At 52.6% G+C, this 13,537-nt stretch overlaps 1 protein-coding gene across 1 annotated transcript in view; it reads right to left on the bottom strand.

The window, feature by feature from the left end:
• Nucleotides 1-487: 487 nt before the first annotated feature.
• Nucleotides 488-13,537, bottom strand: part of ITGB5 (integrin subunit beta 5) — a 124,646-nt gene continuing 111,596 nt past the window's right edge. The window contains exons 13-17 of the mRNA XM_021706355.1: nucleotides 10,200-10,422; nucleotides 6,136-6,236; nucleotides 3,350-3,469; nucleotides 1,867-2,033; nucleotides 488-1,191 (exon numbers count right to left, since the gene is read on the bottom strand). Coding sequence (XP_021562030.1) covers nucleotides 1,096-1,191; nucleotides 1,867-2,033; nucleotides 3,350-3,469; nucleotides 6,136-6,236; nucleotides 10,200-10,422 — 707 coding nt within the window. The 3' untranslated portion in view covers nucleotides 488-1,095. The remainder of the gene's footprint in view (nucleotides 1,192-1,866; nucleotides 2,034-3,349; nucleotides 3,470-6,135; nucleotides 6,237-10,199; nucleotides 10,423-13,537) is intronic.

The raw sequence follows: 13,537 nt of genomic DNA, 5'->3' as shown, positions 1-13,537 counted from the left end.
GAAACTAAGGGAGCTTCACGGCCCTGCAGGGAAGAAAGCTGAAGTGGGTTTTGTGCGCTGGGCCTGCGTGGGATGTAGGAGTTGCGGAAGGCCTTGGAAGGGAACTGTCACTGATAATAAGGTATAAGAAGTGTCTTTGTGTGGGAGCCACAGCTCAACCCTCCTTCATCTGCGCAATCTGTTTCCAGCCTCAGCACCTTGGATCAGGGCAGGGACACCAGAAGGGGTGGCCTGCACGGTATCTAGCCCGGAACTGTCTTTTGGCAAAAGCCAGGAAGGGCCGAAGGCACCTGCTTGGGGCTCCCTTACACTTCCCCCAACCACCCTAGCCCCTCATGCTTGCTTGACAGCCTGGGTCTGGAGTATTGGACTGGCTTTCGTCCTGTCCTTGGGGAAGTACATGGCCATTTCCATCCCCACCGGGGCACCACTCAAGGCCGTGAGAAAGGGACACACACATTGTAGAGAATATCAGGCAAACACCAGCTCTTTTGGTTTTAATCTTTACTTCCAATCCCAACAATCTCTTTCTTTTTCATGACACAAGTACTAAACAAACGCGGACAGAAGAGGAACATTGACATTTGCAAGCTAGGTACCAGTCACAGGCATCTCAACAACCCTTTCACCAACACCTCTGTGCGAGGCACGGACACCAGGCAGGAAACTCTCAGTGATCAGAGCTACACCGTAAATGCGCGATCTTTTTATTGCATATAAAAATGATCAATGTGAAAAAGGTCGGACTGTAAGCTGGTCTCACACACACTGGCCCTTCTCAGTAGCCTTCTCATCTGGCTGGGCAGAGGCCTAGTCCTCCTGGAAAGCAGGGGAAGCCCAGCATCTCAGCAGTTCACTGAGACATCGAGCCGGGGAAGCTGAGAGCGTCCAGGTCCCCTTGCTTTTCCCGGGCTTGGAGGGGACGCCACCTCGTGTGGCTCCACACCTTGCCACGCAGGCAACGGGCTCCTTGCCCAGGCTGGCCGGAGGGTCTTCTCTGCGCTTGCCTAGGCAGGATCAAGTCGAGTAGCTGTTCAAGGCATTTCAGTCTGACTTTTCCGTGAGTACCCTTCTCAGCCCCAGGAGGAGGAGACATCAGTCCACTGTGCCATTGTAGGATTTGTTGAACTTGTTGAAGGTGAAATCCACAGTGTGTGTGGAGATGGGTTTCCTGTACAGAGGGTTTGAAGCCTACAGAACCCAGAAGGGAAGAGGACACAGAAGTTAGTTCATTCATTCAAACCCACAGCCTCAGGCCCCGGACGCCTTCCCAGGTCAGCCACCCAGTAAGCCAAGGCCAGGCCCAGGCAGTGCACAAAGGTGGGAGGTGACGACCTTGGGCTTCAGGACAGCTGTGTCCCTGGGAGAGTCCCTTGCCTTCTCCGCCTCCACTCTTCATCTCTGGAATGAGGGGTTGGGTAGGTGGTCTCTCAAGTCCCCTCCAGCTTTAGCAGAAACTAACTCTGGGGATTCAACGGCTGCCTACTGTGCGCTCAGTCCTTCAGGAACCTGCAGACTGCCTGGTGACGGGACTTAGGTGTATGAATACTGTAACAGACTAAAAGAAGCCGAGCTCTTTTCCTGTGGGTGTCTCTCCGAGACTGGTCAGACTTTTCCTGCTGCAGCTGTGCCTGGCACCTCGGCCTCCATGACACTTCTGATCTGGGCCTGGGGAAGGGCTCCGCACAGACCACTCCACACCGGGGCAGTGCAATTCTTGCTGCCCAGAACTGGGCACCACCTTTCAGGTGTTGATTCTTTGATTTTAATGCCAACGATGTCTGCAGACTTTTATCGCTAACGTAAGGCTGAACTCAGGCGTCTAGGCCCAAAGTCCCTTCTCCTTCCTGCTTCCTACCAGCTTACCATTTCATAGCGGGCCCTGGATCGCTCGCTCTGGAACTTTGCAAACTCCCTCCGGTCGTGGATGGTGACGAGCAGCTTCCAGATGGCCAGGAGGGCAATCCCGATCAGAAGGATGCTGCCGACCACAGCCAAGAGGATGGTCATGGCGTTGGGAGCGGTCCCACACTCTGGAGGGGACCAGGAGACATGGTGAGCAGAGCCACCAACATCACCACGCCCCTCCCCCAACCTCAGGCATGTCTGAAATGAAAGGTGCGCCCCTTCCAAGGGTCTTCCACCCCCACCCCCACCCTCACATTGTTTCTGGGAGACCTGGGGTGGGAGGCGGGGAGGTTTCCCCAACGTGCAGATTCCAAAAGGGACTGTTTCAAGGTCACACAGCAAGTTGGTGGCAAAGTAGGGATGAGGGCCCTGGTACCGGGCTGCATTTCCCCACATCCTAGCCCGGCCTGGCCTCCAGCAGAGGGCGCTAGACCACGGCTGAGCTCTCGTGTAAATGGTTTCGGGAGCAGACCAGGCAGGCAGGAGAGAGCATGAAGCCACTTCCACAAGACCTGGGCTGGGTGCCAACATTTGTCAGCCTTTAGTGTGGCATCCCTTGGAACAAATGTACTTATTTTCAAAGAACCGCAAAGACAGCACTTGGAAACAAAGCCTTACTCTTCCAGGCAAGCATCCTGGGCTACCACCACACACTTCCTTCTGCCTCTGGCCCCAGGAAGGCCACATTACATGGTTGGGCCCAATTTGGAAAAATTGTTTGCCACGCTATTGATTGAAGAGAGCAAATTTTTTTTTTGCTCCTTCATCCCCGCTAAGAAGAACATAAGGGGTGCTCTAAAAGTCCCAGTTACTCTAAGGCAAAGGCTATTGGTCCCTGGGTCCAAGCAGAGGCAGAATGTCAGTATTCATATTAAAGCTGAACTGAGCATGGCAGCAGACAGGAATGTTTAACACAATGCTCCATCTGTCCTTCTTAGAATCCACATTGGAAGCAGCACCGGCCTGGCCAGGGCTGAGTTCGTACCAGGATGCTCCCGAATGGGAGCAATGCCCCACCCAGCTCCGATGGTCCAGCCCCTCCCCAGCCCCTATTGTCCAGGTTCACCCTCCCTGGACACAGCAGCTCCCACCATCAGCTGTGCAGTCTACTTTCATCCTTTGCTCAGTATCCTCCAGGATGAGACCCTCCCCAGGGGCAGGGTCGTATCCTCCTGTGCCTCCCATTGTCCTGACCCCTGTCCCACCAAGCTCTGTCCCAGCAGTGGGTCTCCAGCTGTGCCACCATCTTTCTTCTAAACTCTAGGAGTAGGCAACGGTGGCCTCAGATCTGCTCTTCCTAAGGAATTCTATCCCTCCTCTCCCTGGCATTTAAAAAAGACATGAAGAAAAATGGGCAATGCCTCTAGAGGAGGAAATGGCATCAGCAATCAGAAGCCCAGGGCTGGCTGTGGAGGCCGAGCCCCTCACGGCCCTCACCCACCTGGCTCCCTGAGCACCGTCAGATTCGATTTCCCATTGGAGAGCTCAGCGTAGGTGAACATCATGACGCAGTCCTTGGCAGTTTTGTAGAAACACAGCACAGCCTCCTGGTCATCTTTCACTGCGAGAGAAGCAAGCAGGAATATCCTGTCCTGTGTGTCTCTCTGAGCAACCCAAGCTACTGATGGTCGGGGCAGGGAGACAAGCACCTCAAAGAAGGAAGGGGCCGGAGTGGGGGGGCAGACAGCCTTGATGGAGAGGCTGGGCATTTGACGAGGAGTTCGGGCTTCTCACTCAAGAACGCAGGCCCAGTGCTGAGCTTAGATGGCTCTGGGGACACGTGGAATGCATTAGAGGATCGTCAAACCTCTTCAGTGTTTGCTGGTGATAATATGAGATAAAAGAAACTTTGAATGGTTTGGGGGTGGGGTGGGGATGGGTGAGTGGAGTCTGCCATGGAAATGAAAGAGATAAAGAAAAGGAAGAGCCACCCTGTTCCTTTGCGGGGCCCAACCGAGTGAGAGTTCACATGGGGAAACAGCCCAGGCCACTCGGGGCTGAGGGCCAGCTGCAGAGGCCGAGTCAGCTCCTTCCTAGGACGTACAGTCAAAAAGAGCCACAGCGTGATGAGGACAGCTGGGCAGGAGACTGGGACCCACACCCTGAGGTAAAGTGAGCCAGTGCTGAGGTCAGGGCATTCCCAGGTCCAGCCCCCAACGCCACCGCCACTGGCCTCTCTCCTCATTCAGAAGTCCCTTCTTCAAGCTGCCTCGACTCCTCCCTGCCCCCACACCACATGAGCCCTGAGGTCCAGGCATTACCTGCATTCCAAGGCTCGGTGGGGGGTGGGGGTTAGAAGATGAATTTCTAGGAGGGAGAGGAACTAGGGGAAGCTAAGTTGGGAGCAAAGGATGAGGGAATTAGGCAGCCATGGCAAACTGGTCCTGAAGAGCAAGGCAAGGCTAATGTTCTGACGTGTGTGTTTCAGCTTTGCCCCTTTAACCCTGTTGCTCAAAGGAGCTCTAACCTGGAAGCAGACAAATGAGTGTGGTCATCGGACACGAAGGCCTGGACTTTTTCTCTCAGCCCCTAGTCATAGCCTGGACTGAGCAAATGTGAGTGTGTCATGTACATATGAAAAAAAGGCCTAAGCTGGACTCGGTGGCTCAGCCTGTAATCCCACACCTTTGGGAGGCTGAGGTGAGTGGATTGCTTGAGCCCGCGGGTTCGAGACCTGCCTGGACAGCGAGACCTCATCTCTACAATAAATTTAAAAAAAAAATCAGCCGGGCATGGTAGCGCACGCCTGTAGTTCCGGCTCCTCGGAAGGCTGAGGTGGAAGGATCGCCGGAGCCCAGCAGGTTGAGGCTGCAGTGGTCGGGAGCGGCCACTGCACTCCAGTCTGGGCGACCGAGTGAGAATCCAACTCAACAAAAAAAAAAGAAAAAAAGGCCTAGGAGAAGGCAGGCAAAGGGTACACGATGAATTTGAACATAAACTTTCTCTGCTAGTCCATCTCAGAGAGCGGGATTGGGAAGCAGCCATGCATGAATGGCTGTCATCACTACAAACCGAGCCAATCAATTCGTGGGATCCGGGAGGTGGCTTTTCCTTCTCTGATCACGTGTGCCTAGTTGGGGACAACTGGCCTGGGTCTGCAGGCAGAACCTGAGATCACTCCGGCCCTGTGCAGCAAAACAGATGCAGGGGCAGGAAGTTGGGCATGTGAGGGCCTGGACTGGGGCTCTCCACGACTCCCCAGGGGCAGACAACACCTGGTACACAGCTGGTGCTCAGTGAATGCATGCTGGATGCACACATGACTCAAGTACTCAGAAGCCATGGTTTGACAAAACAGCAAGCCAAAACCAGAGAGGCAGGAACAAGGAAGTCTACCGAAGAGGTACATCAGGACTAAGGCAGAGAGGCAGCAGGGGGTGGGATTGGGCAGAGTTTGCAGAAGCCAGATGTCAAGGTGGTGGGGAGCCTGCCATGCACATTCCCTTTCAAGGTATATAATCTTTCACTCCCCACGTTATTTTAACCATTTTGAAGTGCACAATCAGTGGTTTTAGTGAAGTCACCATGTTGTGCAACCATTCCCACTAGTTCTGGAACATTTCATCACCCCAGGAAGAGATTATCGCCGTCAATAGTCAATCCCAATTCCCTCCTCTCCCCAAGCACTGGCCACACCAATCTACTTCGCCAATCTACTTTCTGTCTCCATGGCTTTGCCTACATTGGACATTTCATCTAAACAGATTCACACGTGTCCTTTGCTGCCTGGCTTCTCTCACTTGGGTGCCATCTGCATGGCTCACTCACACGGCAGCACTGCCCACCTCTTTATGGCTCCGTGGCATTCAGTCATGTGGATAGATTGCACTGTTTTCATTTATCAGTTGATAGATATCTGTGTTGTTTCCAATTTCTGACTATGGTGAATAACATTGCTATGAAGATTTGTGTGGACATAAGGACCCCGTTCTCTTGGGCATATACCTGGGAGTGGACTTGTTGGATTGTGTGGTGGTTCTATATTTGACCTTTTAGGAAACTGCCAAGCAGATTTCCAAAGTGTCTGGACCACTGACACTCCCATTAGCAGTGGATAAGGGTTCTAGCATCGTGTCCTCGTGGGGAGCCCGCAGTCATGGTAAGGAAGCCTAGGCTGTGCTTCCCAACTCAAGGCTAAAACCACCCTCTCTCCACAAAGGAGAAAGTCTCAAGGTGCCTTCCAAGGTCCTAAGGGGGTGGCCACCTAGGGCCAGCCGGCACACTCACCGATGGTGTCCACCCACGTGATCACCTCGTCCTTGCACAGGGTTTGGCAGGTCTGATTGTCAGGTTTTCCTGAGTGAAGCAGCAAGCACTCAACACAATCTCTTTGGAAAAGAGGAAATAACGCAGGCATTAGACGCTACAGGACCGTCCCACACACAGCTCCCCACCTGGAAGGCTTTGGCGTCTTCAGATGTTCAGCCCCAGAGAATGTTTCTGCTTCTTGTTGTTACGGAGGGAAGCCTTTGGGCTCTTGGGGAGTGCATGTGATTCAGGCCTGTCCGGTCTACATGTCAAATCACAGACCTTTTGTATTCTGACACCAGGTGCTGGCTAAGGAGTCTGCTTCAAGCAAGAGGTTTCTGGGTAATTAAAAAACTGTATTTCCGTCCCGCCACCCCTGAAATCCTGGCACTCCCAAGGCCAGAGCATGATGCCTCCTCATGGTCCTAATTCCCAGAATCCCACCCTGGTCATCGCCCAGGGCAGGGGTCTCAACCTTCTGCACCTTAGACTCTCTGGGGTTCTGGAGAGAAATTCCAGTGCCCGGGCCCCACCACACCCATGGAATCCCCATCTCTGGGGTTGGGCCATCCCAGGTGATTTGGACAGATGTGCAAGGATCGCTGTCTGGGAGAAGCCCCCAGTCCCAGCCCCTTTCTCCATTCCAGACAGAGCCCACCTGCCAGGTTTCCCGGGTCCCTGCTGTCCACTTACCCCTTAACCGGTCTACACTAGATTTTAGCACAAGCTACAGGTTCCCCTCAGGGAACCCGTTTTATAGCAGGAGGCTTCACTTTGACTCCCTCTCCTCCCACCTCTGGCTGGCAGTTTAAATCCGATAGTGCATGAAAATATTTACAGAGTTCGGTTAAATGGTTATTATTGTACCTTCCACAGTCAAAACCCAGTTCCAGGTGTTCTCCCTCCATCTGAGGAGACATTAGGGAGCACAGGACCCCTGAGGACACAGGGTGGGGAAGCTCAGCTTTGGCCAAGGGATCGATGTGGCAGGGCGGGAGTCCCTGTCTCCTCTGGTGGGCTGGGGGATAGGGCTGAGCACACAGAGGATGGTGAGGTCCAAACTCTGGGCAGGAGTGGGTTGGGGTGAAACAACACAGCTGGCGTGTAACTCAAGGGACATTGTGATGCAGTGGCGCTCGGTGGTCTTCAAGGAGGCTGAGAGCTCCAGGAGTGGCCCCTCAGGAAACTGGGTTAAGACTCAAGAACTAGGTGTGCTAGGGAGGCCACCAGAGTGCAGGGATTGATCTCACAGAACCTCGGCTAAATGGGGGACAACTGTCCTGTCCACCCCATGGAGGCTGTGTGTCTGGAAAGCTCTGTCAAAAAATATAGAGGGACGTACTACCTCTATATATTATGAGCTGCCTATTTATCTGTTTTTTAATTCCTTGGGATTTAGGGGTCCATTACTAAATGTTTCCAGGGAAGAAACTGTGAAGTGAAATGTCAGAACCAGAAGGGAGCTCAGACACCGATTCAATGAGGCCCACATTTTACAGAGGAAACAAGGCTGGGAGGAGTCAAGGGTAGAACTGGGTGGGGCACCCAGGTGCCCAGCCTCTCAGATAGGGCCCACCCCAAGACTCTCATCACTTTCTGAACTTTAAGAAGAAATGGGCAAGTGGTGAGATAGAGAAAATGGATAAGACTTCCTGAACAGGGTCCCATATGCTTAAGAATTCAGCCATCCCAGAACCGGCCCCAACATTCCACTCTCTTGGGACTGGCTTCATGGAAGGGTTCTGGAGGTAGAAACAGCTGTAATGCTTGCTGGTCATAGCCCCAGAGAGCAGGCAACTGAGATTGGCTGGGGGGCCAGGAAGGGGCAGCGCCGGCTCTGGCCATTCATGCTGACCCAGCGGCTCCTCCGTCAGCCTCCAGGATTAGCATACTGCAAAAACGATGGCCGCTTCCACTTCCAGCCTGGAATCTCTGGGCCTGCCATCTGATGCTCTGCTGTTAAAGCACAGCTCCAGGCCACTTCCAGGAAATGTTGCCTAATTACCCATGTGGACACATCAGTCTAACTTGTATGTTCCATGTACTGGTTGAAAAGTATATTGCAATCATGTACTAAAATAAGTCTGCCCTTTAAAAAAAAAACGTTGTTTAGAGAGACTTTGCTCAGAGAGTCTCTTAATTGAAATCAGCTGGGGCTGAGTGTGAACTCACCCAAAGTGAAGGGTGTGTTTGGTTAGTTCTAGAAAATGGAGATTGACTGCCCTGAACCCCCAGGAAAAAAAAGGACACAGGACATTCAAAACTTGATGGCTCTTAGGGAAGCAGCAAGTGAAAAGAAAAAAAAAAAACACCCTGATAGAAGTCACTATCAAAAGGACTTTGTTTATACCAAAAGTTTCAACTAGGCTGTGAAAGAGACAGAGGGTCAGTGTGGCCCAGAGACAAACAAGGACCAGTGATGCTGCCTTATGGCATCTCTTTGCTCTTCTTGCTCCTTTGGTATCATGCTACGGATAATAAATCTTCAGATCAATGACTTCTAGAAAATAAATACTTTAAACACTCAAAGCTCCGGTTGTTTTCCCCTGAGCCTAAATCAACTTACCTAAAGCCAACCCAGCAGCTCCACAGGAAAGAAAGCTGGGGCCTTATCTCCTTTTATGGATTCCCTGAGTGTTATCTTAGCTTGGCCTCGGTGCCCCAAGGACAGGGAGCAGAGACTCAAAAAGGTTCTGCCGGTGGGAGCTGGGGGTGGGGGCACCTCCCTCAGGCACAGAATGTTGGTAAAGCGGAGTCCATGCTTAAATGGATACAGTCATTTGGGCTCCAGACCCAGGACCCTAACCTCCTTCCCTGGCCGTTTCTAGTTGCATCTCGGTTGTGTCTCTGCTCTCAGCAGATCTCAAGTGGATCTGTTTTTCTTCTCCCTGACTTCCCTGCATCCCCTCCAATTAAACAAATTAAAATCTGGCCCTGTCTATTTTGTCTCTCCATCTGCACCCAGCTTTCAATTACCCACGGCTGGACTATTTGTGGCAAGCATCCAACCAGGGGTTCTATCACCCAGAATGTTTCTGAGCATAGACTGACCAGCAGCCGCTGCAGGCTCAGAGAGCATGAACTCATTTGATTATCAGCGGGGGCCAGACATTTGGAAGGGAAATCTGCCAAGAGAAAATCACACAGTGGCGTTCCTCAGCCAGAGAGGATCAGCATTTGTATAACGATTTGTTTCTGACCCTCTGTGTCCCTGCCTCCCTCCGCCCATTCCTCAGTATGGGTAGTGATGACACAGCTGTTTCTCCAGGCAACTTCAAGAGCAGATGTCACTCCTGCTTTCCAGGGGCATTGTTCTGCCATCCCCTCTCATTTGCACTCTGGCGGGGCGTGAGGGGCTGGGCTGTGGAGGAGGTCGGCACAGCCACGTGAGCCGGCGGCCGAGGCACTGAAGGCCAGGCCATGTCTAGACAATCTCTGCATTCACTGCAGTCCAGAGCCCACACTCCATTATCTGTATAAATGGAGCAGAAAATTCAAAAGCCATAACAGTGGTTTCTGGCATGCCGTATCTAGGTCGAGTGCCTTCCTCTCTAGTTTACCTTCTGATTACGTTTTGTTTAAAGCAGCATTTCCCGTGCGGGTGTTCTGTGGAACACTGTTTGGGAGATGTCAAGGGGAGGATCAAGTTCACTTGAAGAAAGATGCATACTCTATTCCCTTTTGAAAACACACAATAATAGTACAGTAAAAGCACTGCGAAGGTGCTGTTTTTGGTACCAACACCAGTTCAATTTCATTTAATGCTGTAACCCCGTAATTTCTAAATTTGCTTAGGAGCAGAGCAGCAGTCTTATTTTTGTGTTGTGTTTTGTTTCTGTTTTCTTACAGAATCCCCCGGGAACCGGTATTTCAAAACCACTGTTTTAATTGCTGTTAGTAAGAGGTCTGCTCCCCAGCCAGGCTGGTGGGTGGAGGAGACGGGAGATAGGGATTGAGGCTGCCCAGTCCTGAGGGCGGCCCAGCTGGAGGACAGGCCTGGCCTGGGTGAGGAGTGCAGGTGGCGCTGTTAGTGGGGCCGGTACCTCTTGGTGCTGCACGCATCCGGGCAGGTGGGGCACTTCTCACAAGTCTCCCCAAAGGCCCCAGGTTCGGTGCACTGGCACTGCCCACAAAGGCAGAGCCCGCGGTCGCTGCAGATCTGGCCATCTCTGGCGCGGCACGTGTTGATGTCTGTCGAGCAGTTACAGTTGTCCCCGATGTAACCTGCGTGGCACTTGCACTCCCCGCAGTGACACTCACCATGGCCTAAAAGGACACACGAGGCACATCAGGGCCTGCCTACCTTTATGCATGAACAGGTAACCTTCCAGTGCCTGCCACGTACCAGGCAGTAGGGATCTGGCAGAGAATGGAACACTGACTCTACCCGCTGAGTCTGTTTGGGGAGACGAACAGAGGGCGTGGTGCTGGCATGTACGGGGTGCTGGTGGGGCCTGCTTGGGTCTGGGCTGGTGCTCCAAGTTGGTCCGGAACTTAGCCAAGTCATACCATGGGGCCAGGACCCAGGACAGCTTCCTCTTGCCTTGGCTCTATGAATAATAGCCCACATATGTTCACACCCGAGCCCAGAGCCTGGTTGTTACTTTCTATGGCAAAAGAGACTTTTACAGACAAGAAGTGAGGGTTTGAAGATGGATCATCCAGGTGGGCCCTAAATGCAATGGCAAAGATTCTCTAGAGAACCTAAAGAGGGAGATCCGACTCCAGAGGAAGACGGTAAAGATTCATCAGAAGCAAGATGCTCCCTGCTGGCTTTGAGGCTGGGGAAAGGGCCAAAGGTCATGGAGCGTGAGGAATGCAGCTCTAGAAGCTGGAAAGGCAAGACACATGGCTCTGGTTTCCCCCGAGAGCCTCAGAGGGTGCGTGGCCCTGTGGACATCTTGACTTTAGCCCAGTGAACACAATTTCAGGCTTCTGCCCTCTAGAACTACAAGAGAATACATCTAGGTTGCTTTAAGTCACTAAATGTGTGCTGATTCATCACAGCCACAAGAGAACGATCACAGTTGCTCTCCCTCAGTCCTAGTCAGATGCTGAATTCTTGCTCTGGCCTTGGGCTGATGATTTAGGGGCAGATGCCGAGAACAACCACAGGGGCAGTGGCAGCCAACACTTAAGAGTGCTTTCCTGGCCGGGTTTGGTGACTCAGCCTGTAATCCCACGCTTTGCAAGACCGAAGTGAGTGAATTGCCTGAGTCCACGGATTTGAGACCCGCCTGGGCAACTTGGCGAGGCCTCATCTCTACAATAAATAAAAAAAAATTAGCCAGGCGCAGCAGTACACACCTGTAGTTCCGGCTGCTTGGAAGGCTGAAGCAGAAGGATCGCCGGAGCCCAGCAGGTTGAGGCTGCGGTGGCTGGGAGCGGCCACTGCATTCCAGTCTGGGCGACAGAGTGAGACTCCAACTCAAAAAAAAAAAAAAAAAGAGTGCTTTCCTGTGGTGGCTCATGCCCGTAATCCCAGCACTTTGAGAGGCTGAGGTAGAAGGATTGTTTGAGCCCAGGAGTTTGAGGTCAGCCTGGGTAACACAGTGACTCATCTCTGCTAAAAAAATTTAAAAAGTTAGCCAGTCGTGGTGGCATATGCCTGTAATCCCAGCTACTTGGGAGGCTGAGGAGGAAGGATTGTTTGAGCCCAGGAGTTTGAGGATGCAGTGAGCCGTGACTGTTACTGCACTCCAGCCTGGGTGAAAAAGTGAGACCTCGACTCAGAACAAAAAAAAGTGCTTTCCAGATAAATGCTTTATCTGGAAACACAATGAATTCTCACTACAGCCCTATGAGGTGGGTATTATACCATCCTCCTTTTACAAGTGATGAAACTGAGACACAGAAAGAAAGAGCAGTGGGTAAAGGTCACAAAGCAATGGCAGGAGAGCCAGAACTCGAACCCGGGGCATCTGACTCCAGAGTCCATAGTCTGAGTGCTAGGAGCTATGAGCTCAGCCCGGCCAAGCCGAGAACCTGCTGAGGGACACCCTGGCTCTCCCTTGCAGGGGACGCAGCCAGGCATCACTTTGAGGCTTTGCAGGTGTCAAGGGCAAGAGTCTCACTCAGCTCAGAGGGGTGTGGAATGTGTGTGTGTGTGTGTGTGTGTGTGTGTGTGTGTGTGTGTGTGTGTGTGTGTATGTGAGGAAATGTGTTTGAGTATGTGAGAGTGGGGCTGAGAGTCAGCGTTTGAGACAGTGTTTGGGGTGTGTCTGAATGCAAGACTGTGAATTTCAGTGCAAGAGTATATGAGGGAGTGTTTGTGAGGGTTTGAGTGTGAGTGTGTGAGTGTGTTTCAGGGTATGAGTGTGTGTGTGTTGGACCATGAAAAGCCTGGATGGTGCCATCTTCCAAGGGGACCGAGGGCCTGACAGTGGGTTCTCAATTTTCTACACTATCAGAGGTGGAATGCGGTGCTAAAAATGGCACTTAATTTTTTGAAAATCTACTCTGTGCTATTTTTGCAGCATACATTTTTCTTCCTCATGCGATTTTAACACCGCTGAGAGTTTGCAGTTACTGAGTTACCATTACCATAAACTAGGGAGCCCGGGGAGGTAGGGGGTGGGGAGCTGTAGTGGGGGAGAGATCCCTGCATTTTACTTCCACACTTGAGTCAGTTACTCACTTTGGCAGTCGGGTCCCAGCACGTTCCCTGGGCCCACCAGCGAGTGTGACCCACAATACAGGTCAGGATGTGAACTCCAGAGGACTTCTTCATTTGCCACTTAACTTCCTGCCCCCGCTGCCCTGGCTCTGTCCGTTCTCCGGTGCCTAGAAGCTGCAGGCATTTGGACAGCCATTTGGACGGCCAGGCTGCGGTACCCGCTTGTGCCTGGAGAGCCACTCCGCTCACCCAGGGGCTCAGAGCCACAGTGAATGCGTGCTGGGCGAGAGCACCCTCCCACGTCAGGCAGCACTGAGGCATATGGCGAGTCGTCTGGGAGAAGCGAGGAAAGCCAGACCCAGGCCAGGAGGCAGCTGTGGAATGCAGTCGTGACTGCCTGGAAGCAGCACATGAGGGCCAGTCTTGGGGAGGGCAGCAGCACATGCTCCTGGCCCGGGAGAAAGAGGCTGCCCTGCCCCACCTCCACCTGTCTGGGACCAGCACCAGTTTGGAGCCTTGGCAGCAGGGACCTCACACAGGAAGTCTTCACAGATACAATGGATTCAGTCCACACAACTCCCTCACTCTCTCGCCTCAGGGACCACACTGGCCAAGAGCCTGGTTTAAATTAAAGTGGTTCAGTCGGGCTCGGTGGCTCAGCCTGTAATCCCACGCTTTGGGAGGCTGAGGTAAGTAGATTGCTTGAGCCCGTGGGTTCGAGACCCACCTGGGCAACTTGGCGAGACCGCATCTCTACAATAAATC

Source organism: Carlito syrichta, unplaced genomic scaffold, assembly GCF_000164805.1.
Source record: "Carlito syrichta isolate Samal-C Ts95f unplaced genomic scaffold, Tarsius_syrichta-2.0.1 Scaffold315477, whole genome shotgun sequence".
Taxonomy (NCBI): Eukaryota; Metazoa; Chordata; class Mammalia; order Primates; family Tarsiidae; genus Carlito; species Carlito syrichta.
Note: the sequence above shows the minus strand (reverse complement) of the source record. Positions and strands in the feature narration are given on the sequence as shown.